The sequence below is a fragment of the Corvus cornix genome, chromosome 8 (assembly GCF_000738735.6).
Source record: "Corvus cornix cornix isolate S_Up_H32 chromosome 8, ASM73873v5, whole genome shotgun sequence".
In the NCBI taxonomy this organism is placed as follows: Eukaryota; Metazoa; Chordata; class Aves; order Passeriformes; family Corvidae; genus Corvus; species Corvus cornix.
In genome coordinates, this window is record NC_046338.1 from 31,151,327 (window position 1) to 31,176,583 (window position 25,257).

The window sequence follows — 25,257 nt, forward strand, 5'->3', positions numbered from 1 at the left end:
ACGCATCCCATATCCACAGTTTTGTAGTTTATCTCTTTATTGTGACACAATTTTTCGGTGTGTTTTGGCAGTTGCCCTTGCTGTAGGAAACCTGCAGGGCAGAGCAGAGGGGTGCTGCTGTCCCTGCCCTGCCGTGGGCTGGCCTCGGTGCCCCACCGCCTCCAGCCAGCACCCTCAGAGACGGTGACAGCAGGGACAGGCTCTCCCAACTCACTCCTCAGTAGCTTTCTAGGCACTGGTGGTTTGTCTTGTGTAAAACCCTCTTGGTGGAGAGGGAACAGTGATGACTAAGTCATAGGAATCCTTCCTCGCTGAGCAGGCTGCTCCACAGGGACTGGCTCCACAGCCAAGCCAGGTGGGGTGGCTTCAAGTGGAAAGTCTGGCTCGAGGGGGCTGCTGCCCTTGAACTGGGAAGGGAAGTACGGCCTGGCAGCGCTCAGGGTGCCTTGAGCCGACAGGACCAGCAGCAGGCCTTCCTGTAGTACCAGTGAGAGCACAGCTTCACCTTCAGCACCAGCACGCAGTTGGCCGTCGCTTTGTCTTCACAGGCGTCTTCTGGGGAGCAGCAGCACACACAGGAGGGGTTAAAAAGGAGATGTGCTTCCCCAGCATGGACATGGACATGAGCAAAGCCGAGGGCTCCCCCACCTCCCTGCCCTCCCAGACGTACCTGGTGCCTCTGTGGGGCACGGCTGGAGCTGGCACGTCTGCCTGGCCTCTGGTTTGGCAGAGGGGTCACAGCCCTGAGCCAGCGCTTCCCCCTGGTAGCACTTCACCTCCCGCAGTCGCACGCCAGCACCACACGTCTTGCTGCACTGTTGGGGTCGGGAAACAGGAAAGAGAGCATGAGAGGCATTTTCTGTTTTGCTCAAGCTCCCGAGTTCTTTGCTCTACTGAGGTCTTCCGATCCCTACTTTGGAGACTGTTCATGAGGAGGTTGGGGTCAAATACCACACTGATCTCAAACTCACTCTCCTGGTTTTTTGCCGGAGGAAAGCATCCCTGAGTTGGAGTTGGGACAGAGCAAGGGAGAGTTTGCTTTTCATCTCTTTATTGCAGCTCAGAACTATTTTTGTTTGGAGCGTTGATGCTGTGACAGAAAACTGAGAAAATGGCTGCTGAAAGCCAGACCCAGCTCCTCTGTCTTCCCATTCCCTAAACGCTCACCGGTTACCATCAAAGGAAGGGGGGAAAGACAAAACATGGACTCCTGGCAGAGGAGGAGACACGGCTGCATCCCGCATGCCTGGAGTGTGGCGCATGCTCTTGCTTGAGGCAATAATCCCCATGCTCCAAGATTTTCTCCAGCCTGCATGTGCCAGCCTCTCAACCTGCTGCCTGTTCTGCAGAGGAGCAGAGCTCGGGGTCCCATCCAGACTCAGCAGATCCTTGGCAGAGCAGGCTGCCAGAGAGCCTCAGCGCGGGTCCTGCGCCACCAACCAGGGCTCCGAGGCCTCCCCTGCCCCTTCCCTGCCACCCCCAGCCCTACCTGGGACCAGGAGGTGGTGAACCACGTTGAACACGGCCTCCTGAAGCAGGCAGCTTGTTGCTCAGGTTTCGGGGAGGCCTGGCAGCGCTTCTCGGGGTACTCCCTGTACAGCCCGTTCTCCAGCCCCGCACACAGCACCAGCCGGGTCCTCATCCCTCGCCCGCAGCTGGCGTCGCACTGTGGGGGGAACAGAGCAGCCTGGTGACAAACGGTGCTCAGCCTCAGGTAAGAGGGCTTTCTGCTCAGAAGGAAGGCTTGATGCCTGTGCTAACACCAGTCCAGCAGAGGGAAGTGCTGCCCAGGCCATAGGGGCAGGGACAGATGCTGGTAATTAGTGTTCAGCTGAGTTCACCTTGGCTGGCCTCGAGAGCAGCTACCACAGGGCACCAGGAGCAGCCAAGGCAAGACTACAGGAGGCTGTTTCTGTCTTATTTTATGTGTATCTATGTTCTGAAAAACCACATAGCATATGCGTGTAGCAATCCAGATCTTGGTGCGCTGCCAAGCCTTGTGTGGGCCCAAGGGGACCAAAGTGGTGCAGTGCAGGTGATGTGCACAGACAAGCGCTGCTGAGCCCAGAGCTATGCAGGCTTAGCTGGGAGGGCTTTCTGCCTCGGGTCACCACCAGGAGAAGCAGCAGGAGACAGGATCTGCTCCCTGATGCCCATGGAGGCAGTTGCCAGTTTGAGATTTCACTGCTTGGAGTCCTTTTTCACCACAGCAGGGGGGGCCAGCACAACTGGCTCGCATCTGCCCTTAGTCATGCTGAGAACTCAGAGCTCATCAGCTGAGAGAACATGGCAAAGAAGCTGGCATGGGCAAAGGTGGGGAGCTCAGCTGGTCTTTCAAGAGCTCTGAGGAGTTTCATAGCTGGGTGACAGCTGAAAACGGCACTTCAGGACTATGTGTGACCCACACGGAGGTGTGGAGGGTTACAGAACTGCCAGGTTTAACCAGCCTGTGCTTGTTACTGGTGCTGGAGGAGACTCAGCTGAATGCAGTCAGCAGCTGTAAAGGAAGCACAGTGAGAATAGAGGCATAGCCATGACTGAAGGGAAGAGGGCTTGGCTGCTTCTCTTATTTCCTAGAAACCTTCTTCCTTGGTGCTATATGAATCCCTGTTTTGCTCAAGACTTCAAAGGAAAAGCCCAAGCCTTGCAACTGACTCAACGTGTTTCTTTGAATACTCTGGGATTTGGATCAGCTTGTATGGGGAAGCCCGAAGTCTTTAGGCCTTGAGCAACAGAAAGAGAGTAAAGAGATGTGCAGAGACTGATTGTTGGGTGGAACAGAGCACCTGGGCCACGTTCCCTGGCCTGGAATCCCTGAAGCAAGCACACAGTTATGGTCTGGATGTGACTTTCAGCACAAGGATCTGAGCTCTGCTTCAGGTTTGCCCCCAGCTGTTACTTATCAGAGATGAAGCTGGTTTTGTTGACTTTCTCTTTAGTGGTGGGAAACTCATGTCCTGTCTGGGGGTGAGCAAACAGGGCTCTGCTGAGGTGTCTGCAGCTGCCAGGTGGGAGAGCAGTTTCCTTAGGGCATTGCTGCCCTCCGGTGGAGCTCCCTGAGAAGGCAGCAAATCCCACAAACTTTGGGGTGTTCTAGGGGGTACGGCAGGGACAAGCTGGGATATTCACTACTCCTTCTCTTTCTCAAAGCAGCTGGCGCAAGAATACAGATCCATGTCTGGAGGTCACACTGTACAACTGTGCTTTGCCGAGGGAACCAAGCTCCCACGACATCCTGGGGGATATGGGATGGAAAGGAGGTCTGAGGACACAGGGCTGGGCTTGGCTTTACCTGGTCCCACTCCTGCTCCACCCAGTGTGCAGGGCAGTTCTTGTCTCCACACGGGTGGACAGCCAGGGGCTTGGTGGCCGGGTCACACTGCGAGCTGGAGATCACCTTGCCCTCCAGGTTGCGACACGCTATGAAGCGGCTCATGCGCCCCTCGCCACACGAACCTGAGCACTTGGAGAGCAAAAGGCGTTTAGACACATCAGACAGCAGGGATTTGGAGAGGTCGGCTTGGTGGTGCCAGGAGAGCCGAGTCCAGAGTGCAGCCCTCACACAGGGACTGAGGCACTGGACCCCAAGGGGCTTCCATTCTCCAGGTGCCGTGAGCTTCCCACATTATCGAATGGAGCTCAGCTCACAGTTAGCCAAAACTTACAGCAAGGAGAGGCAAAACCAGAGGTTATTTTAGCTTCTTTAGCTTGGCCTCTGCCAGAAGAGAGCCGAAAGCGAGCTGCAGCACGGCTGCCCAGCTGCTCCCACCCTCCAGCCCCGCGCTGGTGCCCAGGGCGCAGCAGTGCCCGCACTCACGGGGCCCCAGTCGGAGGCGGTCCAGCGGCGGTCGCAGGGGGGGCCCGTGCACGGCTGCTCGCTGCTGGGCTTGCGGGACTCGTCGCACAGGGCAGCCTCCACGGAGCAGCGCACCTCCCGCTTCATCGTCCCCGGCGAGCCGCACCGCGCCGAGCACTGCAAGGGCCACACGGAGTCAGCCCCGGGGCTCGGGGCCAGGCAACAAGGGTGGGGAAGCAGCTGTGCCACCTCCCGCTTTCCTCCCGCTGCTCCAGGAGAGAGGGGAAGCGCCCCAGCAGGGACAGAAAAAGGTGTGTCCGTCTCTTTCTTTGCTGCTCATTACTCTGGCACCTAGAGCTCCAGCGCATTGGTGTGCTGATGCCCAAAGTGCTGCTCAAAGTCACTGGGCCGCACACCAAGCAGGCTATGGGAAGTCAGTCAAAGGGACTGCAATGGGCTTTTAGTTTTTCTGTATCTCCACGGTACTGTCTCCCAACTGGCCCTCAGTTTGGATCCTCTAGAAGAGGAAGCTTCTTGCTGGCAGGGCTTTCACTTGGTCACTGTTCTGCTTGAGAAATGACCTTAGGAAAAATGTTTTGCAATGACCCTTGTCTGCTGAGCAGTGCCAGAACAGGGGAGCTGCAGATAAAGGCACTCCTTGTCTCCCCAGGGTGCAGCTGGCCAGGGGCTTCCTCAGCACCCAACATCTGCCAGCCCCTTCCTCCAGGCCCCACCCCAGCCCTGGCTGCCCAGCTCTGGGAGCAAAGCCTACCTCGGACCACTCGGAGAGCTCCCACTGGGGCCCGCAGGCCTTGTTCTTGCAGGCTTTCCTCTCCATGGGCCTGGCCAGCCCCGCTGCCTCACAGAGGTCATCGTAGACGGAGCTGTCGAAGCCCGGCGCCAGCATCTTCCAGCAGCGCACGGTGCGGTACTGGGAGCCCTCGCCGCAGGTCCGGGAGCACTCGCTCCACCGGCTGGTCTCCCACCTCCACGAGCAGAGAGAGCACAAAGGAGCACCCAGGTGAGGGGGACAAGGGGCACAGGGTGGCAGGGCTGTGTCTGTGTAAATGCGGGGCTGGCCTTGAAACCAGCTTTGCCCTTCGCAGGCAATTTAGGTCCCAAATTCTTTCCCTCTTTCTGCTTACAAGGCGATACAAGGACTTCTAAGTTTAAGAGTACCTTTCATCCCACACATGGCTGTATACCTTGAGCAGAAAATGATCCTTAGGAAGGTATCTCCCCGTGGACAGCTGATGTCACTTCCACTCACCTGGGCTGGCAGTCTCTCCCTGTGCAGAACTCGTGAGTAGGTTCTGGTCGGGTCAGGGCATCGCAGTAGGATTCATCCACTTCCACTCCGTCATAGCGCACACACATCGCGTAGGAGGTGCTGATACCTGTTGGGCCAGCAGCACCCTCAGCCATGCTCCATCAGACCCAACAGCCTCCTCCCACCACCAGAAAATAACCAGAGTGCTCACTGCATCTGAAACTCTCCCCATCATGTAAAAAATACCAGGATTCCCTCCCTCAACGGCCCAAAAGGACCTCGTGTGATCAGTCACCTGAAGCCAAACCTACCTGAAGTGCAGGTGGAGCTGCAGGGGGCGTAAGCTGAGACTTTCCACCGGTACATGTCAGCCAAGCTGATGTCATCGTGGCCCACGGGGCTCACATCGAACTCATTGCTGTGGGAAAAGGAGGTGGCGTGAGCTAAAAAGGAAAAAAATCACCGCGAACATGAAATACAGGGAAATTCCTCCTTGCTGTCTTTGAAGATGAGAAGAAAGCCAGGGTTTCTGCTTTCCATTTCCCCCACCCTGGGCAAGGCAGACCACTGATGAACAGAGAGTGTAAAGCCTTGGTGCACCTCCCGAATTCAACTAGCAAGGAGGAAGCATCGTTCACAGGGAGTCTTGTGTATATCACGGTTTGCCAACCACGTGGGTGCCCTCAGCCTCAGCTCGTACCTCACCCTGAGGCATGATTTGGGTTGGAAAGGGAAGCTCAAGCAAGGTCCCTCTCATATCATATAATGTGGTGGGGAGAGTTCATATGTGGCTTGCCAGAAATATTTAAAAGCTGGTCCTCAGTCTCCTGCCAAATGTTTGCAGAAGCTTCAGAAGCTTATGTGCCCAGAGGCATGGGACAGGAGGGGCGTGACATGATGGTAAATGTGTACATGTGACATGCTGTGGACCCCTGGCCCTCTTCACAACCACACCAGCGTTGGCCCCACGGGTCCTTCAGCACCCATTTAACTGGATCCTGAAATACGTTCCAGGAGCTCCGTGTCAGGCCAGTTGCAACAATCAGTCTTTGGAGGAAGCGCCTACAGCAGCTGCCACGGACAGGCACTGGCGCGTGGGGCCATCAAGGACAGCAGGGAGGCTCCCAGAGGACTGGCTCGGCCCTCCCTCCCTCCCTCCCTCGCCAGCCAACCATGCTCTGCTTTGCCCAGGAAATCAGGTGCCACCTTTCCGTGCCAGGGGCTCGCAGAGGCTCTGCCTGGCTGCTGTCCGCGGTCGGGCTGGCCCCTGGCAGAGGGCTCTCCACAGATGCCATCGTGCTGGAGTTGGCTGCTTGCCCCTGACTCCCAGCAAACGCCTCCACCTTCAAGTCCTCCAGCGAGTTCTTGCGAGCCAGGGCTTTGTGGAGGCCCTGTGGCCAGCGGGCAGCTGCCCCGGCCCAGAGGCCGGCCGTGGAGTTCCTGGGGGCCAGCCTGGCTGCCAGGGGCTGCAGCTCCCTGCAGAAGGCAGCGTTGTGAGGGTCTCGGTGACAGAGGCGCCTGAAGAGACGGAGCCTGGAGGACGTTACACGGCCGTGCTCCGACAGCTCGGGCCTCCTCATGCTGTAGGGCACAGCCGTGCTGATGGAGATTTGGTTGAACCTGAGCGCTGGAAGAAAAACACAGGAATGCTTTAACTGTACTGGATGGCTTGTGCTTCAGCATGCGGCATTTGACAAGGAAAAAACGTTCAGTGTTCAGCTTAAAAAGTCATAAATTTCTACCTGGGAGCATCAACAGGCTTTAATTACCCTGACCAACCCCTCACTCTGTCTGCCCACTGCCCTGGAGCCCCATTTAAGCTCCAGCCTGGGCCTTCAGTCCCGGGCTGCACAACGTTGCAGGTGTACTTTGTTCCTGAATTGCTGTTTGGCTCTCCCAGATGGACCTCAGATGTGACTTGTCCCCTTGCTGTCCCCGATGATCGCTGGGCTGTTGCTAGGCCCTGCTGCTGTCACTGCCCTGCCTGCCAAGCTCAGGCACCAAGTGAGTGCCCTGCCTCACCCGGATTGTGGCCACTCTCTCCCAGCCTCCCCTTCCCTCACAGAGCTGCTGGCCCTTGCTGCTCCCTGTCTCCACCCCACTATTAACCATCCTTCCCTCCTGCCCACCCCGATGCTAAAGACACCTTAGATTTCAAGAAGACCACCATGGAATGTCTGCTTTCAGTCAATAAAATGGGAGAAGGAAGAACAAAGCAACCAACCCAACCCTGTTTCTCCACCAACTGCTGCTGTTTCCTCCTCCTCTTCCTCTCCTGCTGTGTTTGCATGGTACATGTGTCTGATCTGAAAGTCATACTTCTCCTTCTCTTCACTTTGTTCCCAGCCCCAGTCCCGGGTCTGACTGGTAGAGTTGGTCTGGAAGAAGTGAGGGGGACCAAAGTCTAAATCTTCTCGCCCTTCTCTTAGAGGAAGCTGTTCACTGGTGTCATCTGGTGACAGGGAGAGCCACGTGGCGTTGAAGTCCTGGGCAGCTCTGGAGTTGGCTGGAATGGGATGGTTCTGGCTGGTCTCTGGTAGCTGGTGATAGAGAGGCCTGGCGAGAGCAGGGGCTGCCGTTCGGAGAGGCGGCATCCGTGGGACGGTGTAGTCGTAAGTTATGTGAGGCATTTTCCCATTAAAGTTATAGTACTGCAGGAAACGGGGAAAGAAAACAAAACCACTTTTACTTTGAGGGTATGAATTTCCCAAAAGCCTTTTCTAGCCACATCCATTTGGTGGTGGTTGTTAAGAGAAGACAGCATCCTCATAAATCCAAAGGGAAAGCCGCCCCCCACCACCTGTCTGGCTTCCTCAGCCCACCAGCACATGCAGGTCTGGCTTGGGAACCAGGTTATATTCCTGTTATCTGAGGGAGACAGGCAAGCCAGGAAACCCTAAAACTGGCTCCTCACATACCATGGCATTCAGAGACTGGTTAGTGGGCCCCTGAGCTATGATATACTCCAGCCCATCTGAGTTCAGGCTCGAGGGCCGCCGGTACTTGAAGATGGTGCCAGCTACCCTGAAGTTCTGAGGGTTGTCAATGGCCGAGTTGCCGTTGAAGAAGAAATGCCCGGATTCATCTGCCAGTGCTTCAGAGAGAGAGAAAACAGACAAGTGGGACATTCTGCAGAACTCTGGCACTGAGGAGAGCAAAGAGGCCACGGACGAGAGAAGCCCAGCAGAAACAGAACCCCAGGCCCTGCCCATAGCGAACTGGGGTTCCAAACATCTCTCCTGCCACTGGAGATGTGGCAGCCTTGGTTTTTGGAGAGGTGAAGCACCCATGTGCTACCCTGGAGGAAATGCTCTCAGCAGCTCTCTCACGGCATAGGTGGGAGTGCACAGAGCCTCCTCCCGCCTCCCGGGCAGCTGAACCGGGGTCTCCACACCCACCCAGCTCCTCTGCTCACCCAGGATGTTTTCTGTCTTCCTGCGCTCAATGATGAGGATGTCCGTGGCACCAGGAGGGATGTTGGTGATGAACACATAGCCTGAGGAACAGAACAGAGCGTGAGGAGACCCTGAGGACAGAATAAAAAGGCCTGGGTGGGAAAAGCAGCTCATGGGACAAGTGTGTTTGTAGGGAAGCAGCGCTGCCCTTCAGGAGCAGGGTGCCAAGGACCTAAATGCATGTTGCACCAGTCTGTGAGCTCTCATCCCAGACCTCTGAAATCCTATTACAGATCACCATTACGGATGTCAGTCTGAGCACTGCTGGGTTTGGAGTCGGGAAGGAGCTGCACAATTAAACAGTCTGGCTTTGGGGGTGTGGATGAATGTGCTTTCACACTCTTTCTGGCAAGAGCACAGAAAAAAGGCTTAGTAGTGATCAGGGCTGATGCTGAACAGAGGGTGGAAAAAGACCATAGGTCCCCTCAGCTCCTGACTCCCATGGAATTTGTCTCAGGAGTAACATAAAAATTGACCTTTAAAGGGAGAGGAAATAAGAGGCTCTTAAAGTTGCGTGGTTTGGCAGTTTGTCTTTCCTGCTGGAAACGCGGGTCCTGTCTGCTCTGTAAGATCTTATGAGGGCTGGAATGGGAGGCCAGAACAGTACCCACACTGGTACAGGGGGTAGCACCATTACCCCTGCCCTGGAAAGGGGCCTGAGTGCTTTTCTAGTCCCGTGCTTGCAGGGAGTGAGGCAAACTAGTAAAACAACAACCGTGTGAAATGTTGTTCCAAAACATCCTCAAACCACAGTTAATTAATTCTGATGAGCATACCACAGCGCATTCCTCCCAGGGCTGGAGGACTGGGCCATCAGGCTGCAGCCTGGTTTCAGAGGGGACTGTCCCTCAGCCACAGGACTGGGGAAAGCAGGAGATTGAGTGCAGGCTGAAACAAATGCTGTGACCCTCATCATAGCTTAGGTTTCAAATGAACACGTAGCACAAAGGAAAGAAGATTCATTGGTCTCTTCACATTGTCTGAGGTGGGCAAGATGCCAAAATCAATAGGAACAAATAGATCCCCAGTTGCTTCCTATTGTAAAGAGGTGAAGGGAAACCTTACCAGCCTAATACAGAGCACATCAAACCAATCTCCTCTGATGATTAAGTGAGAAGGGGAAAACACAGGCATTTAAGTAGGGGTGGTGGCACTCCTCAACTCTTTCCACCGAGCAGCTGGGAAAGCTCCTACCCACGTTGAAGCCAGTCCCCCTCCATGCCAGCTGGTGGTAAGAAGTAGCAGGTGAAGTCTCCAGACTGGTAGCAGGGAGTACCTATCTGTGAGATTGCCTTTCGGAAGCTGCCCGAGACACGGTGGCAAGTGCTGCCGTCCCCTCCACACACCCTGCATCTGTCCATGGTCCGGGGCGAGTACAGGCTCCCATCGCACCCCACTGGCTGCAAAGGACAAAACAAGAGAGGGTTTCCTGGGGCCAGCTTATCTCCACGGGGCAGGGTCTTTCCCAGGAAATGCTGTTGTGCTCTTCTGGGGAGGTTCTGGGGAGTTGTAAGGAATGAATCCAATGCCAGGCCTCTGTTTCAGTTCCCTGCTGGGACCCCTTGGCTTTGCAGTGACCAGGAGATCCACCCATGCAATTACAATCCCAGATTCTCCACTGCTTCCTCCCAGAGCCTCACCTCACACTTCCCATTGATGCAGACCCCCTGGTAGGTCCTGTCCTTGCAGGAGGTACCATCCTGTGCTCGGGCCATCAGCTGCCTCTCTCCACTCCGGGTGGTGCACTGGAGGTCACACGGCTTGTTGGAGATACTGGTGTAGTCATCTGCAGGGACAGAGGCAGAGGGTCACCAGGCAGGTCAAGGTGCCCAGAGATGGGCAGTGAGGAAGGGGACCTTCCCCTCATCCCTGCTGATGGTTTGATGTCACCTTGGATGTTCCTGCTACTCGCAAGGACACCCCAAGGCCGCAGATCTTACAGGAGTGAAGGGGTCCCGGTGTGAGGCTGTGCTGGGGACCGTGCCAAGCAGAAACACTTCTTGCTGGCAAACCCTCTTCCTTGCCATGCCCTTGTAGTGCCACCGCTGCGCCAGACATGGGAATGTGCATCAGCAGATCCCAGGCCACACATAAATGCACAAGGGCTGTCAGAGGGGCACTGACTGTGCGGGGCTGTGGCCAGCTATGCCCCGTTCACCTGAGCAGCTGGAGGTGCAGATGTTCCAAGTCCCCTTGGCAGCTACTGGAAAAACAGGTGAGTCCAGAAACAGGGTGATATCTTAGGCGAACTCAGTCTGGGCCTCAAGGGACAAGTGGACACCCATGTGAAGTCGCTGTGCAGGAAATGGATGAGCATCCCGCTCAGACCAACCCAGGGCAGCCGGGAGCATCCATCCCTCGTCCCCTAGGACTTGACTTTCCTGTGCCCAAGAAGATCCCGTGGGTGTTTCCCGGCCCTCACCCCTTGTGTGAAGCTGTGAAAACCCACCTGGATAGAGGGGCATCCAGTGGTAGTAGTGCTTCCCAAAGGCTTTGGCATTGAAACTGGAGCACTGCTGCTGTTTGAAGCTTGCTGTGTTGGCTGGGCAGGGCTATGGAGGGAATAAATGCAATCAAAAAGCTCCCTATCTCACAGCATTGTTGTGACAGCTGCTTGTCCCTGCTACACCTTTTCAGGATGAAAATGCCCTGTCCACCCTGGAAGGAATTGGTGATGGACTTGGAAGTCCCCTCACAGCGGCAGAAAGGCCAGGCCTTCATTGCCAAGGGCCTCTCAAACAGCTGCATTTAACAGCCCTGCAGAAACTCCTTCCAGCAATGGGAAGAGCATACTGGAAATACCTCATCCCTCCCCTCACCCCACAACAAATGTGCTTTGGCATTCTTTTGCCCCATCTCCCAGTCCCAAGGAATAGAGCCCATCTCCCACATCCTCAAAGGCACACCGCCCACCACCCCAGGGGTGGATAATATCCCTTGTCTCCATCCTCTGAGGGACCAGTCCCACCCTGAGCACTGGTGATTTTGCAGCTCCAAGTGGGACCCCCTGAGTCCCACACCCCCCAGTGAGGACCAGTCAGGACTGGAAGTGGTTCTCACCTTCTGCTGGCACAGTTGGTAGTGCTTGGCCTGACCAACACACATGGTGCTGTTTGTTCCCTGGGGCATCTGGAGCCTGCAAGGCAGAAATTTCCAGACGTGAGCTGGAGGTCTGTGAAGTACCCAAGTACTGAGGATGACACAGGAGTCACAGGAGAAACAAGACAGGTGTTTCATCAGAGCAGAGCTTTCTAGACTGGCCAACACCTCCTCTGAAGCACTTCTCCAGTGCTTTTAGGTGGGCTCTGATTCTAGGCTGTTCTTGTTTTGTGGTAGGTTGAGCAGACATGGAGCAACTGCAGTGTTGCCAACCCTGTGTCCCTTCAGCCCTGAGCTCCAAAAGGGCTGACGTGACCAAAAGACGACAGAACCTGATGGTCCATCACTCCCATGGATGGGCCCAGGATTTTCAGGGACTGCGGGAGTGGATTTCAGAAGCCACTGTGCAATAGGCAGAGAGATGGTGCCGTCAGGGGGACTGGCCACCCCAACAGATTTTCAGGGAAGGCTTGGCACAGGTGATGGACCAAAACCACAGGAATTTCTCAACACTTGAAGCTTTCACTCTGGCCAGTGTGAGTTATCCAGGAGATCCTGGACTGATGCAAAGACAGAAAAAATTCTTGAAAGCCATGAAGACATATGGAGAATGGCTGAGACCACAGGCTAAGGCAATGCAGTAATGATCTGCAAAATAATTCAGGCAATGTGTAAAGATCTGCAGCAGACAACGTGGTAACAGCACTGGGAACTGAGGATACAGGGAACACCATAAGCACATTCAGGCTGGACTGGCTGCAGGTGCTGCAGCTGTCCCTCCAGAGCAATGCTTTACATGGCACAGGCAGAGCCTAAATTTGCAGTAAGACTTCAAAAGTGCCATGCCCTTCAGAAGCAGAGGCTTCTTGCAGACTCAGGAAGAAATTGTTTTGTGGCCGTACCTGGCTCACACTTAAGCCATTGACCTTAAAGCTGCAGAAACCTTTGGGCTGGGTTCATGATGGGATTTCTCTTTTTTTAATTCAGATTTGATCCCTGGACTAAAACACCACAGCACAGCACACCCTTCCCTCCCCAGCCATGGAGTCAAGGACAGAGCTGGCACCAAGTGGAGAGAAAAATCTCTCTTGTGGAAGCAGGCAAAGGGCAGAAGGGCTGCTCTGGCCGTGGGGGTGTGGGACAGCCCAGGCTCCCTCCCCGTGCTGTTCCCCGCTGCTTTCCCAGGGTGCTGGAGCAGAGGAGCAGCAGCAGAGACATCCAGGGAGGCCGCATCCAGAGGGAAGGTCCTGCAGCACAGCCGGACCTTCCCCGTGCTCACACGAAAGACATTTTGTACTGCAGGAAGGAGGGCAGGTCGGGGCCCTGGTCTGGGCGTGCTCTGCTCAGGAGTGCAGTCACGCAGAAGGGAAAGCTCGTGGTGCTGCAGGATGCCGCTCTCATTAACAGCCCAGCAGCCTGGAGCAGCAGGTTACAGAGCTGCTGCAGGAGGAGGAGGAGGAGGAGGAGGGGGAATTGGTGGCAAGGTAGTCCAGAGAGGACAGCAGGAGTTCAGGCAGCTGCAGCTCCCCTGCTCTCCCACTCCCACAAACCCAACCCCACTGATACCGGGACTGCAGCAGCTGTAGGGGACAAATACAGATGCTGTCAGGTGACAGCCAGACAAATGACAGAGGGGAAAATGCTTGCCAGCTCTGCAGGGAATAAAGAGGGGAAATTGCTGAGATGTGGCTGAGCTGGCTGCTGCCAGGAGTAAATCAAGTCCCCATAAGGTGTCTGGCAATTTGTGCCCACATCCTTGGCGTAGGAACTGGGCTGGGTTGGTCAGAGCAGCCGTGGCAATGAGGGCTTGTGAGGGAAAGGGGAAGACGAACAGAGCCAGCCTTCTCCAGCCCACAAGCCCCTCATCTTCAGGACCCCAAGAGAGGACCCACCCCTTGCTCCCCATCAGATGAGGCAAGCTGAGTGGGTGACGTGTTCAGGGAACCTGCCACCTGCCCCACTGCAGCCTGCTTCTCCTGCCATCCTTCCCCACCACTGCGCACAGACTACAGCTGCCTTCCTTCCCCAGAGGCCACGGATGAGGGAATGGCCCACCCTGCAAACCCAGGAGGTTCAGCCCCAAAACACAGGTCTGGGGCACCCCGTTTCCCTTGCGCCACTTGAGAGCTGGCCACGGGCCCAGCCTGGGACACAACTCACCTCTGCTGCAAGCAGTGCCTCTCCCGGGACATCACACCCCCTCCACAGGACCGGGAGCAGGTGGACCAGGAGCTCCACTCTCCCCACCACTTGGTGACCTCTTCATCCCAGGCGCCAGCTCCATCTGCTGCCTCACTACTGTCCTGACAGAAACAGAGCATGGTTAGCTGGAGAACCTGGCTCCTCACCACCAAAGGCAGCTGTCCTGGCACCTGGATGCCTCCTGAACAGCCAGCAGTGGGACAAACGTGCCAGGATATGAGTCCTGTGGGGCCACGCCAGGACCACACATCTCAAAATTAAAACTTCCCTCCGAGACTGAGTTCTGCACGGGAAGCAGGATGCCTTGGGATCACAGGGTACAGAGAAGGGCTGTTGGGCTGGTCATGTGTGGCAGTACCAGCAGCTGCAGCCTGGCCCCACAGCATCCCTCCCAGCCCGGGTGAGGCAGAGCAGCAGAGCACAGCTCACGCCTGGCTCAGGAGAGAAGAGGAAGAGCTGCAGTTCCTGGCCATGCAGGGAAGCTGGGAGCACGCAGGTGTCGCTCCTTGGAGCTGCATTTCCGGGAATAACCTTCCCTTTGTGACTGAAGCAGCTCAGATCCAGGCACTTCATCCCCCAACCCTCACAAAGGTCATTTTCAAGAGGGCTTCAGAACCAGAGCCTCTCCCCACACACCCCACTATGCCCAGAGAAGGAATGCTCCCTCTCCCAGCACACCTTGCTGGGGCTCAGCCTTTAAATTTGGCAAACCTGAGTTCCTCTGGCCCCAGCGCGGTTCTTGCAGCAGGCTGCTGTTGGCTGTGCCTCCACACTTCCCAGCAGGTAAGCAATTCTCTGGTTTAGTTGGGGTTTTTTTCCTGGCAATATTTTCCTGCTTAGTGTCTCATGGTCTAAAAGCTCCCAGGGACTTTGGCAAACTCGCCTGTGCAAGAACTAATCTGCTGTTTACTGAAGCACAGCTGTGAGCAGGGTAGAATGCAGCCATGAGTTTAACACAGGACAGTGACTGGAAGGGATTTCTCCCGCGAAATGCCAAGTGTTTAAATATTAAAGGACAAAAATTAATACTCAGTGTGTGTGTGAGGTGTGCTGTGTTAAAGCAAGGGCTCAGGGAAATGGTATCAGTGCTACTGCTAGCAAAACACGCTGGGTTTAGTGGCTGATGGTACTGCTGTAAACAACCCTCTGCAAAGCAGAACTGATGGGTGTGAGAGAAAGCTCAGCAGGGTTTGCTCATCACTAAATGTGCTCTGCTCACTATTTGGGCTGACTGTCTCTTGGCTTGATGCTCTTTCATGGTGTAATAAAGCCAAAGTGCTCTTCATTTTGTGGTGTAATTCCTGCCTGAGAACTTGTGTTTCCTCAGCTCCTGCCAACAGACCAGCCTCTGGGCAGAGGAGAAGCAGCTGGTTTATGCAAATGTTTTTAAGTTGTAACTTAAATGGCTGAAATGTGCATAGTGCCTCTTCTTGATGGCCAGAGCACATTGGAAGAAACCTGCTCTGCTGCAAAAAAAGCACCTTGCTACCTGAGGCTTTGCTCTCTAGTCATTGCAACAGCTGATTTCAAAAACAACATGACAAAATACTCCTTGTTGTACTTCAGTGCTCTGGCTGGAGCTGACTTGCCTGACAGGGACCAAATGGTGTGGCCAGCAGCTGAGTTGCTCATTAGGAACACGAAATTAAAAGAAACAGACATGTTTTCAAAAATACCTTTTTCTGTTCTTCCAAACGACCATCTCAACCAATTTCCTATGAAAATTTTTGTCTCACTGTATATTATCAGACTGTAAATGGAAATTCTGACTATGCAGCTTCCACATTTACAAAGGAAACAAACCAAAAGTCTCTCATTGTAAGGTATTTTCGGCTAAAATCTTTCCCTGGCCACTCCTACGCTTCTTTGTGATAAACATTTCAAGGCTGGGGTGGAAGAGCTCTTCACAGCTGTCAGGAAGGAGAATTCCAGTGATTTATCTGGTGTCTGAGCGGAGAGCTCAGCACAAAACTGATTCTCCCACAGCTGAGGGAAAAACCAAAGCTGGTGTCTTACCCCTTCCCTGAGTCCACGAGGCACACGGACTGCCAGGACGGAAGGCGTGTGGGCCAAAAGCTGCAATATTTGCACAGCTTTTCCCCAAATGGCAATAAAAATCTGTGTAGCTGTAACCTACAAGGTAGTCCTGCCCTGAGGACCTTGTGACCCAGACAGGTGAGATGGGGCAGGAAGCAGGTGAGGTGAAATAGTCTGTTCTGCTGATCTCCCCCGGATACGAAGCAGGGCTTGTGTGTTCGGAGCGGTGCAAAGCTGCAGGCTCCTCTTCGGGGTTCCTGCTCTTGGGGTGTCCTGCCTGCATGCAAGGGGATCGGGCATGTGGGGCACGGCTGAGGTGTGGGGAAGATCAGCATCCCTGCCTTTGAGAGCTTCTTTCTCACCGACAGAATAGGGTACATCTCTGCACTGCAGCTCACTGACAGGAGCCCAGACGAAGATTTATTGAAAGATGCTACTCAGGGAGACTCGTCCTTTTAATAGAATGTGTTCCCCATATCCGTAATCCCTGTTCCTGCTTCCTCTCTGTGCTGGAGGAATCAATCACTTTTTAATTAGATTGATTTGGCTCTCAGGTTTTCCATGACCGAGCTCCCTTGCCAGACCTTCCCTAGGAGCATTTCTTTTCTTGTGTAAGCAAGGACAATGCTGAGCTGTCCCCTTGGCCCTTATGGCATGGCTGCATCCGAGTCCTAGGCCTGGACTAGGAGCGGGAACTTCAGGTACTTAAGAGCTGGGGCAGCTGGTTCCAATCTGTGCTGAATTTATTGTATTGTCAGAAAGAAATCTGCCTTGACCATGACACACAAATGGTTCTTGTTTTTAATTGAAGATATATGCATTTTCCAAAAGTCCAGATAATAAATTAAGGACTGTGGGACAGACTCCAGATTAGATTAACTCCTAACTTCAGTTTCCCAAGCTTCTCACCAAATCCCAAGAGTGGATTCCGGACAAATGAATCCCCTCCCCACCTACTCCTCACAGAGGGAGCAATCAAAGGGGCTGGATTTTGAACTCTTTTGCACTGTCCTGGTTATGGGAGATGCTGGAGCTGCTCCAATCTGCACTCTGCTGCAGAATCATGGAAAAGGAGCAGGCTAGGAACACCAGAGCACAGGAGATGCACGTGGGTCCAGCCTTTATAAGGCTGGCTCTGCCTAAAGGAGGTAAGAGGGCCAGGTATGACTCCTTAGGTGATGAGAATTTCCATCCCTAGGAAAGACAGACCATATTCCAGTTCAGCCAGGTGCTCTCCACAAGAATTTCCCCCAAGGTGCTTGTGGTTTGGCACCTGATGGTTACAGAGCTGCAGCTCTTCCTCTCTGAGGCTCACCAAGGGATTTCTGTGCCTCCACACCTGCGCTGGAGGCTGGAGGAGCTGAGGGCTGCCCTTGCTGGGGGAGCAGAGCTTGGAACCCCAACTGGCAGGGAACCTTCCCAGGATAAAATGCCCGTCTCCAGATTTGCCAGTGTCAAGGAAACATCACTCTCCGAGCCAGTGTTACTGAAAGCTCTGTCTGCCCAAGCAAAGGCCCAGCAGCTGCTTCCCCTCTCCCCCTTGCCAAACAAAGGCTGCCACAAGCAAAATGCTTCAGCCCTGCACAGAAGGGTGGGCCTGGCCTGACATCCTATCGGATTTCCAGGCGGCCCTTCTGAAGAGTTGAAAGGGATAAAATAAATTCTCCGCAGACTCTCTGTCATGCTCTGGACCAGCTCGGAGCTACGCTGGGTTTCCCAGAAACCTGGGAATAACTGCAATTACCATGTCGGTGGCCCAGGCTCCTGTGTTGCTTATTGTTGTGCCTAATCTTGAGATTCATTAGAGCCTGGCTCCTGGAAAAAAGCTGTCTGGGAAGAGAGACCACAAACATGCCTCCTTAATAGAGGAGCTGGGGGGAAGGCTCTCGCTGCAGCCTTGAGGGCTGGCCCACCACTGAAGGGCACAGTAGCTGTCATAAAATGTTCTGCTCAGCCCTGTCTCAATGCATAAGACAACTCGAAACAGCAGCTGAAAATGAAATAAATTCTTCCCAGACCTTTTCCGAGGCCGTTAACTGCATGCCCTCTACCAGAAATTTCCACGATCCCTTCACTTAAGGGCTTCTCTCTACAGCAAACCACACTACTTACTGAAGTACTAAGCAGCTTCAGATGTCTGAATGCCTGGAATGAATGGCAGATTATTATCTGGGAATGAATGACCGTGTTCAACGCCCCTGGTTCGGGTTCCCGTCTCATTCTCTGACTAAAGCTGTGGTGATACACTCTACCACAGCCCTGAGAAAAAACAATAGCAGTTGCAGTTATGCCCTGATGTTTTACAAAAGAAGTGGTGTTTGCATAAAGCTATTTCTCATCCTGTCATTGTTTTACACTATTTGGGTAGACTAGATAGTTTGTGTGAGAGATTCAATACTGGAAGCAGACACAAGTTTTCCCTAGAAAAGCTGAAACAAGCTATCTGAGTTTTTCGTAGGGGAAGGTACCTTGAGGTAAAACAAGCAATGCAGAATAATTTTTAAGGGATCAGGAGGAACAGTAATCTGTGGGAAAATGGAGGCTTGTTAAAGATGTGAAATTGCAGCAGATAAGTAACAGAAATCTGGATGTATAATGAGGCACAGATGAAAAGCAAATTAGAAAACCAGTGAAGAGAGGCCAGCGGAGAACTACCAAGTTCTGCTCGTGATCCTGCCATGACAGAAAGGTCACAGGGAAGTGCTGCACGTCATTACAAAATACCTGGTCCGAGTCAGTTAGGTCATTCCCTGCAAGCGGGATAACACACTTATCCTGGGGCAAGCCCGTAGAAAGGATGGAAAACCGGGAAGGGGGAGAAGGGAGTAACAGGCAGTGCGCATGAGAGATGTCTATTGTCGGGTATTTCAGAGGCACTGAATGCAGTTAGGAAGGAAGTCAGTCAGGAAGTTGCTTGCCCAAACTGTGGACTGAGGTTTTCTGACACTCTTTGTGAAAAGTTTTATATGGAAAACGGGAGGGCAGGAAGAAGCACAGGTTAATTCCCCAGTGAACATTTTGTGCGCTGCCTTGCACCAGAGATCGACAACAATCAGTGCCAGCAACCAGGACAACTCGCACCACATCATCTGTGGTCAGATTGCTCTGTGGGGATCTCCTGGAGCAAGGGAACCTTCAGGGCAGAGCTGGACACAGAACTTGGTGTGTGTTTGTCCTGGGGAGCCCTCCTCCCACCCGGGGATGCCCTTGTCTTAGGTGTTGTGCAAACACAGCTGCTGGGGGCAGGGAGAACACGAGCAGCCAAGGTTTGTGCACACGTGTTGATGGAGGACTCCATCCAGGTCGGTCCCAAATGAAGGGCTTCACATCTGTTTAGCTTGACCTGGCTTGCTCTGCCTGAAGCTTCTGACTTAGCTCTGCAGCTCAGGGGTAAACAGAACAGGCAGCAGATGTGCAGGAAGGTAAAAACAAAGTGGAAATGAGACACTTCAGCTTTAAAATTAAGACAAACCCCTGAACAGGAGATGCTGCTGCTCCTCAGACCTGAGTTATCCCCAGTACAGTTGCAGTGTCTGGTCTTCTCTGTGCCTAAAATGGCCCATGTGAGATTGCTTTATCCCGGCCTTGAGTCTGGGGGAGGGAAACGCAACCCAAAACCCTCTTCCTTTAGCAGAGCAGAATTCCTTAGGCAGCAAAGAAATCCGGCCGGGCTCCCCTCGAGGAAACGGGAGCGCCGAGGCACAATGCAGGCAGTGACCCATGCAGGCAGGGGCACCGCCGGCGCCCCGCGAAGCCGGGATTCCTGCCGGGATTCCTGCCGGGATTCCTGCCGGCCCTGCCACGGGAACGGGGACGATTCGCCCCGGCTGGGGCTCGGGAAGGAGACGGGACAGGCACAGGGGTTTCGGCGCTGCTGTGAAACAAGTGCCACAGGAGGAGGGCCAGGCTGAGGGGTCCTTTGTGGAGGAGAGCGGAGATGAGGGGAGCGCGGGGCTCTGACGCCCGGACGCGCACCCCATGGTTAGTGCGGAAAGCAGCTGCCTAAAGCCACGCTCGGGGCGGCGGGAGGGACCGGGAAGGGGGAATCTGTTTGTTTCCAGCCCTAAACTTGAGCCAAGCTTCTGCTAGGGACGCATGTGGAGGGATGAACGCGGTGGGCAGCTTCGGGCGAACCCCCAGCCAGGGAAAGGCGCTGCGCCTCCGTGGTCCTTCTGGTGATGCTGGGACCCTCTTCCTGCATCCTCACACCCCCATCAGCCTTTTGTTAGTGCCAGGCACGGCGAGCGGGCACAGCCTGGTCCTCGGGGTCAGCCTGGGGGAGAGGCGACGAAAGCCCCTCCGCAAGCAGCGCACGAGCGAGGGAGGGAAGCGCGGGGATCCCGGAGCACGGGAACCTGAAACCTGCGGGGAAGGGCGAGGGGCCGCGGGTCGGACCCCGCTCCGTGCCTGCCCCGCCGCGGCTCCCCGAGGGGAGGGAAGAAGGGAAGGAAGCAGGAGGGAGGGAGGGCGCGGGGGGAGGCTCGGCGGCCGCCGCTTACCTTATCGCCCTTATCGCCCTTATCGCCGAGGGGGGCGGCGGCGCAATGGAGGAGGAGGAGGAGGAGGCGGAGGCGGCGGGGAGCGGCGGCCATGCCGCGCTGCTGCTGCCGCTGCCGCGGAGGAGGAGGCGGCTCGGGCCCACCAGCGGCGGCGGCGGGCGCGGCGGGGCCCGCGGAGCGCGGCCGGCATGGCTGGGGGAGTTAATGACTTTACAACCTGCCGGGCGGCGGGCGGCGACCCGCGGAGCGGCCGCTCGGCGGGGGAGGGACGGAGGGATGGGGTGGGATGGGGTGGGATGGGATGGGATGGGATGGGATGGGATGGGATGGGATGGGATGGGATGGGATGGGATGGGATGGGATGGGATGGGATGGGGGCCGGGCGCTCCGCGGGCCCCGCCGCGCCGCGCCTGCCCCTCGCACCGCCCTGCTGCCGCCGCGCCCGGGGCTCGCAGCTCTCTCGCCGCTCCGTGCGACTCCTCCCGAGCCCCCGCAGAGGCCCCGGCACCGAGAGGTCCCTGCGGAGCCACCCGCCGCTCCCGAGCGGAGCCCTCCGGTCGTCTCCCCCCCGCACAAAACCCTTTTGCTGCCCGATTCCTCCTTCCTGCCCTCTGTAGGCAAGCTCTGCTTCTCAGGGCATCCCTCTGCCCGGGCTGGAGCCGCTGGGTCAGAGCACAGCACCCCCCAGGAAAAGGGGGAGCTGCTCTTGCTGGGGTGGTGGTTGAATCACAGAATCCTAGGATGATTTGGGTTGGAAGGTACTTTAAAGATCATTTAGTTCCAACTCCCGGACACCTTCCACTATCCCAGGTTGCTCCAAGCTCCATCCAACCTGGCCTTGAACACTTCCAGGGCTGGGACAGCCAAAATTTCCCTGGGCACCCTGTGCCAGGGCCTCAGCACCCTCACAGGGGAGAATTCCTTCCCGACACCCCATCTAACCCCGCCTCTGGCAGTTTCACGCCATTCCCCCTTGTCCTGTCACTCCGTGCCCTTAACAAAACATCCCTCTCCAGCTCTCTCGGAGCCCCTTTAGGCGCTGGAGGAGGCTCTAAGGTCTCTTGCTCCTCCTTTCTGGGTTGCCCCTTGCTGTGCTGGTGGCCAGCAGGCAGCTTTTGGCAAGATGCTGCCCGTAGCCATGCTGGCACAGCTCGGCCCTCCGGGAGCTGCCCGCTGCGATCCACGGACACCGGCTGTGCAGAAACGGCGTCCGGTGTCCCCGGCCCGGGGCGGGCAGCCGGGCAGCAGCGGCTCCTGCCTGCCAGATGTGCTGGAACCGGTGTGGGGAGCGGACCCTTGTCCTCATCGCTCCCTCACCGAGGGTTTCAGCCTTAAGGTGGAGGGAGGGGAGAGGAAGGACAGGGATGTCAGCAAGGGGGGACGACTGGGGGCTCCTGATCAAAGCTGTTCGCTGGCAGGGAGGGGCAAGGGGAGGAGGGGGCGATCTGCTTCTGACCCAGCTGGAGAAAATGAGGCTGAGAAGCACTGACAAAGAACACGGCTGTGCCTGCAAAAGCAGGGAGGGGAGAAAAGCTTCAGTCGACTCCTGGCTGTCCTGCCCTGCTGCAGCCCCGGGTAATGTTGCTGCGGAGCCAGCTCCGGCCCCGCAGATAAACCAAGCTGGGGGGAGGCACGGAGATGGGGGAGAGGCTGTGCCGAAGAAGAAAAGGGGGGCTGGCTGGCTCCAGCTGAGCGAGTTTCAGTGCATCTGATCTTCTTCAGCCCCTCTCAAAAGCAGTGTCCGAGCAGGAGCCCTGGCAGGCAGAAGCAGGCGGTGCAGCACAGAGGATTTGGAGAGGGGGATCTGCATGTGAGGCTCCGAGGGAGCGTGACGGGGCAAATCCAGGTGGCCTCCGATGCTCTCCCCTCCAGGGCCCCTCTGTGCTCCCTCTCTCCTGACCCTTCTTGCTAGTCCTGCTTTCATCCCCTTTCATCACTCCTGAGCCTCCTGTGCTCACAGGGGTGACACAAGAGCAGTGTGGAACGCAGAAAGACAGCATTTAAAATGCTGCTTGTCATTTCACATCCTGAGTTTAGGCAGCGTGGTTGTTTCCTCAAGGTGTCGAGGAGGTTTTGAATACTCTCAGTCAGCATGGGAACAAGGATAAGGGAGATAAAGGTTCCCTTGCAGCCTTGAGACACCCCCACAGTAACCAGTGTATGGGAAGGTTTGATAGTATTGCTCAACTGATTCATGCATTTTAAATCTTGTTAACAAAGCCACCACAGCTTACTCCCAGTCTCCTAATAATTTCCAATCTACTTCTCCCAATTCTTTTTTTTTCCCCTACTGTCTTTATTCAGACCATAAAGTAAAGCTGCCACTTTCTGACTGGGCCAGCTGGTTCTGCTGTGGTTTCTGTTACGTGTGCATAGACTGAGCCCGGCACGTGCAGCAGCCCTTTGTGGTTTTGCATTCAGCTCTACCATTACAGGGGGCTTTTCCTCAGTTGCTTCCCAGTTCCATGTGTCCTGTTAACAGAAAGCAGGTCTGTGCTGCCACCAGGCAAAGTTTAAAGGGCTCACCAGGTTGAGGATCTCCCCTGCACTAGCACCCACGGTTTCATCCCAACGTTCTCTCCATAGCCAGTGCTTTCCATTGTAGGATGCCCGTCCTGTTCTTGGACACGAGGGACTGATTCACACTCATCCCCTGCCCTCTGGAAGTTGCCTGGGATTATTTCAACCTCTTGTTTCATTGAATTTGGTTCCATCAGCCAATAGTTTCTCAAAAAATCTTCCAAACACAGTCAGGAAGGGAATCACAGCGTATTGCCTCTGGAAAGGAGGAGCGGTGTTTGTGGCTGCTGTTGCATCAGGTCCTGCAGGGCTGGAGAACACCATCCTCAGACGTGACCTGAAGGGATTTATTCTGCTCACAACTCATTTGTCACAGCTGCCTTCTCATGGGGAAAGTCTTGGGATCATAATTATACTGGTTGAGAGTTTAGAAAAACGCATGTGAGACTGGCCTGGTGGGGAGAGGTCTGTAGACACCTCTTTATTTCTCTGTGTGTGTTCCTTCTGCTGACCAGCCTGCTGGAGGGAGCCTGGTGCTTGTCCCTGAACAGATGCCCCTCCTGGCCCTGGGAGCAGAAACAGTTGGACTTTTCCCTCCCTGGGAGGAGGAACCTGTGTGGTCCAGGCACTCTGCAGGCACAAGCTCTGCCCAGGGCTGTGGCTGATCCTTCTTTCTCCTGCTCTGAGCAGCCCTAAGGGTTCAGCTCTGCTAACGCAGAGAACAGGGGCTTCCTTCAGCTCAAGCTGTCACTGTGGGAAGAGGCCAGGTCTGCTCCTCCGTGGACATTGCCACGTGCTGGTTTTTGTTTCCCAGAGGTGTCTGAGCGGTCCCTGGGCTGCTGGGGCAGAGGCTGGAGCAGACCTGGACTGTGTGCCGTGGGGAGGCGGTTTCCATCCCACTCTCCTGATGCCTCTGCTCCGGCTCCGAGAGGATCCTCAGCTCTGGAGTGCCCTCCCGAGGGATCAGCAGAGCCTCTCCTCAGCCTCAGCACAACTGCACAGCCCAGCTACAGCAGCGAGAGGCCAGCGGGATGCCTGCCACGGCTCAGCCCCCTCCCTCTGTGGGGAGCACACTTTTAAGCTGCATTCTTTGAGCCTTTTCATCGCAGGCTCTCGGATCCACATCCCACAGGGTGAGGCCGAGCTCCTTTGTGTGGTTCATTGTACGGCTGCTTCCCCTGCAGTTTCGAAGGTGGGGAATGAAAACAGATTCGAGCTCCCAATATCTGCAAATCTCAATTACAATGGAGGTTTTGTAGGCCAAAATGCGGCCCCCGAGGGAGCAGCCCTGTGGCAGCCGAGCCTGTGCATGGAGCTGCAGGAGGGTTAAGCTGCAGATGAGCTCACAGAGGTTAAAGCTCAACAGGAGAGACGTGGCTGCACTGGGTTCACTCCTCCTCCTTGTGCCCTGCCTTCTTCCAGCTCCATCCCGTGCTGGTGCAAAAAGGTGAGAAGAGATGTGGCAGGAATGTACCTGTCCCAGGGTCAGGGATGCTGCAGGCAGCACGGGGTGCCACGCCTGGGCAGCACTGCCTGGGCCACTCGGCTTTACAGGCTGAGGATGACAAAGTTCCATTGGCTTGCAGGACAGCAGCACATTCACAGGGATAAACAGCACTAATTTTGTGGTGGAGCAGTCCAGGCTGGCCTCCCAGGACTGGTTTTGCCCCTCAGTTGTGCTCCTGTGTGATTTTCAAGGTGATTTTTGGGATTGTTGAGCACCTTGCGGCAACACATCCTTCCCTGCAGAGCCGGTGCCACAGAGACTGGGACTTAGAAAAGAGGGAGAGCTGGGAAGGGGGGGGTGCATTGTTTAATAGTGTCACCCAGTGGTGTCCCCCACCAGGGCTCTGCAGCTGCTGTGCCTGTGCCCCAGGGAATCGACTCAAAGTCTGGGAAGAAGGGAACTGGAATCCCTGTTTGGGAGAAACCTTGCCAGGGGTCCTGCTTCTCCTCAGCCGCAGGCACCAGCTCAGCCTGGTTTTGGAGCAGGTACAGGGATGATGATGCTATTCACCAGCACAGATCATGGTGAGCACATTATCCAGGGGAAAACCACCAGCACACCTTTCTGCCCCTGAGTTTATTCCCTCGTTTTCGGATTCGTGGGCAAGACTTTAAAAAGCAGCCTGGTTTTCGCAGCATCGCTGCACCTGGGGACACTGGATTTTCATGTAAATCTTTGGGGTATGACCAAATCTTGTCCTCTGGCATTAGACAACAGGAGATGAGTGATGTTTACTTCTGGCAATCAATCACATTAACATCTATGTGAAGGCAGGTGCCAATGTTACGAGTATTGTTGTCAGGGGACTGGAGAAAATCCAAACTGATAGGGTAAATCCTCTTTTTTTTCCCAGCCCTCTCTCTGTTTAGGCT

At 55.3% G+C, this 25,257-nt stretch overlaps 1 protein-coding gene across 1 annotated transcript; it reads right to left on the bottom strand.

Annotated features, from left to right (window-relative positions):
- Positions 1-16: 16 nt before the first annotated feature.
- LOC104693636 (ADAMTS-like protein 2) lies at positions 17-20,506 on the bottom strand. Its single transcript, XM_039556305.1, has 18 exons — positions 20,359-20,506; positions 13,781-13,923; positions 11,582-11,657; positions 10,971-11,073; positions 10,162-10,307; positions 9,798-9,921; positions 8,482-8,562; positions 7,985-8,160; positions 7,291-7,717; positions 6,273-6,693; positions 5,378-5,484; positions 5,067-5,193; positions 4,569-4,782; positions 3,818-3,973; positions 3,293-3,463; positions 1,490-1,666; positions 671-815; positions 17-555 (listed from the first exon to the last, which is right to left on the bottom strand). Exons 1-18 carry the CDS (start codon positions 20,449-20,451, stop codon positions 437-439), a joined length of 3,006 nt encoding a protein of 1,001 aa, XP_039412239.1. The 5' UTR covers positions 20,452-20,506; the 3' UTR covers positions 17-436.
- Positions 20,507-25,257: the final 4,751 nt, after the last annotated feature.

What these genes read in the sequence shown, in the direction of transcription:
- LOC104693636 (XM_039556305.1), bottom strand. Translation starts at nt 20,451, where the DNA reads ATGGCCGCCGCTCCCCGCCGCCTCCGCCTCCTCCTCCTCCTCCTCCAT. An exon ending in AGGGCGATAAGGGCGATAAG is followed by an intron (nt 13,924 to 20,358) that starts GTAAGCGGCGGC and finishes TGTTTCTGTCAG; the next exon opens with GACAGTAGTGAGGCAGCAGA. An exon ending in CAGCTCCACCTGCACTTCAG is followed by an intron (nt 5,194 to 5,377) that starts GTAGGTTTGGCT and finishes CTGGCCCAACAG; the next exon opens with GTATCAGCACCTCCTACGCG.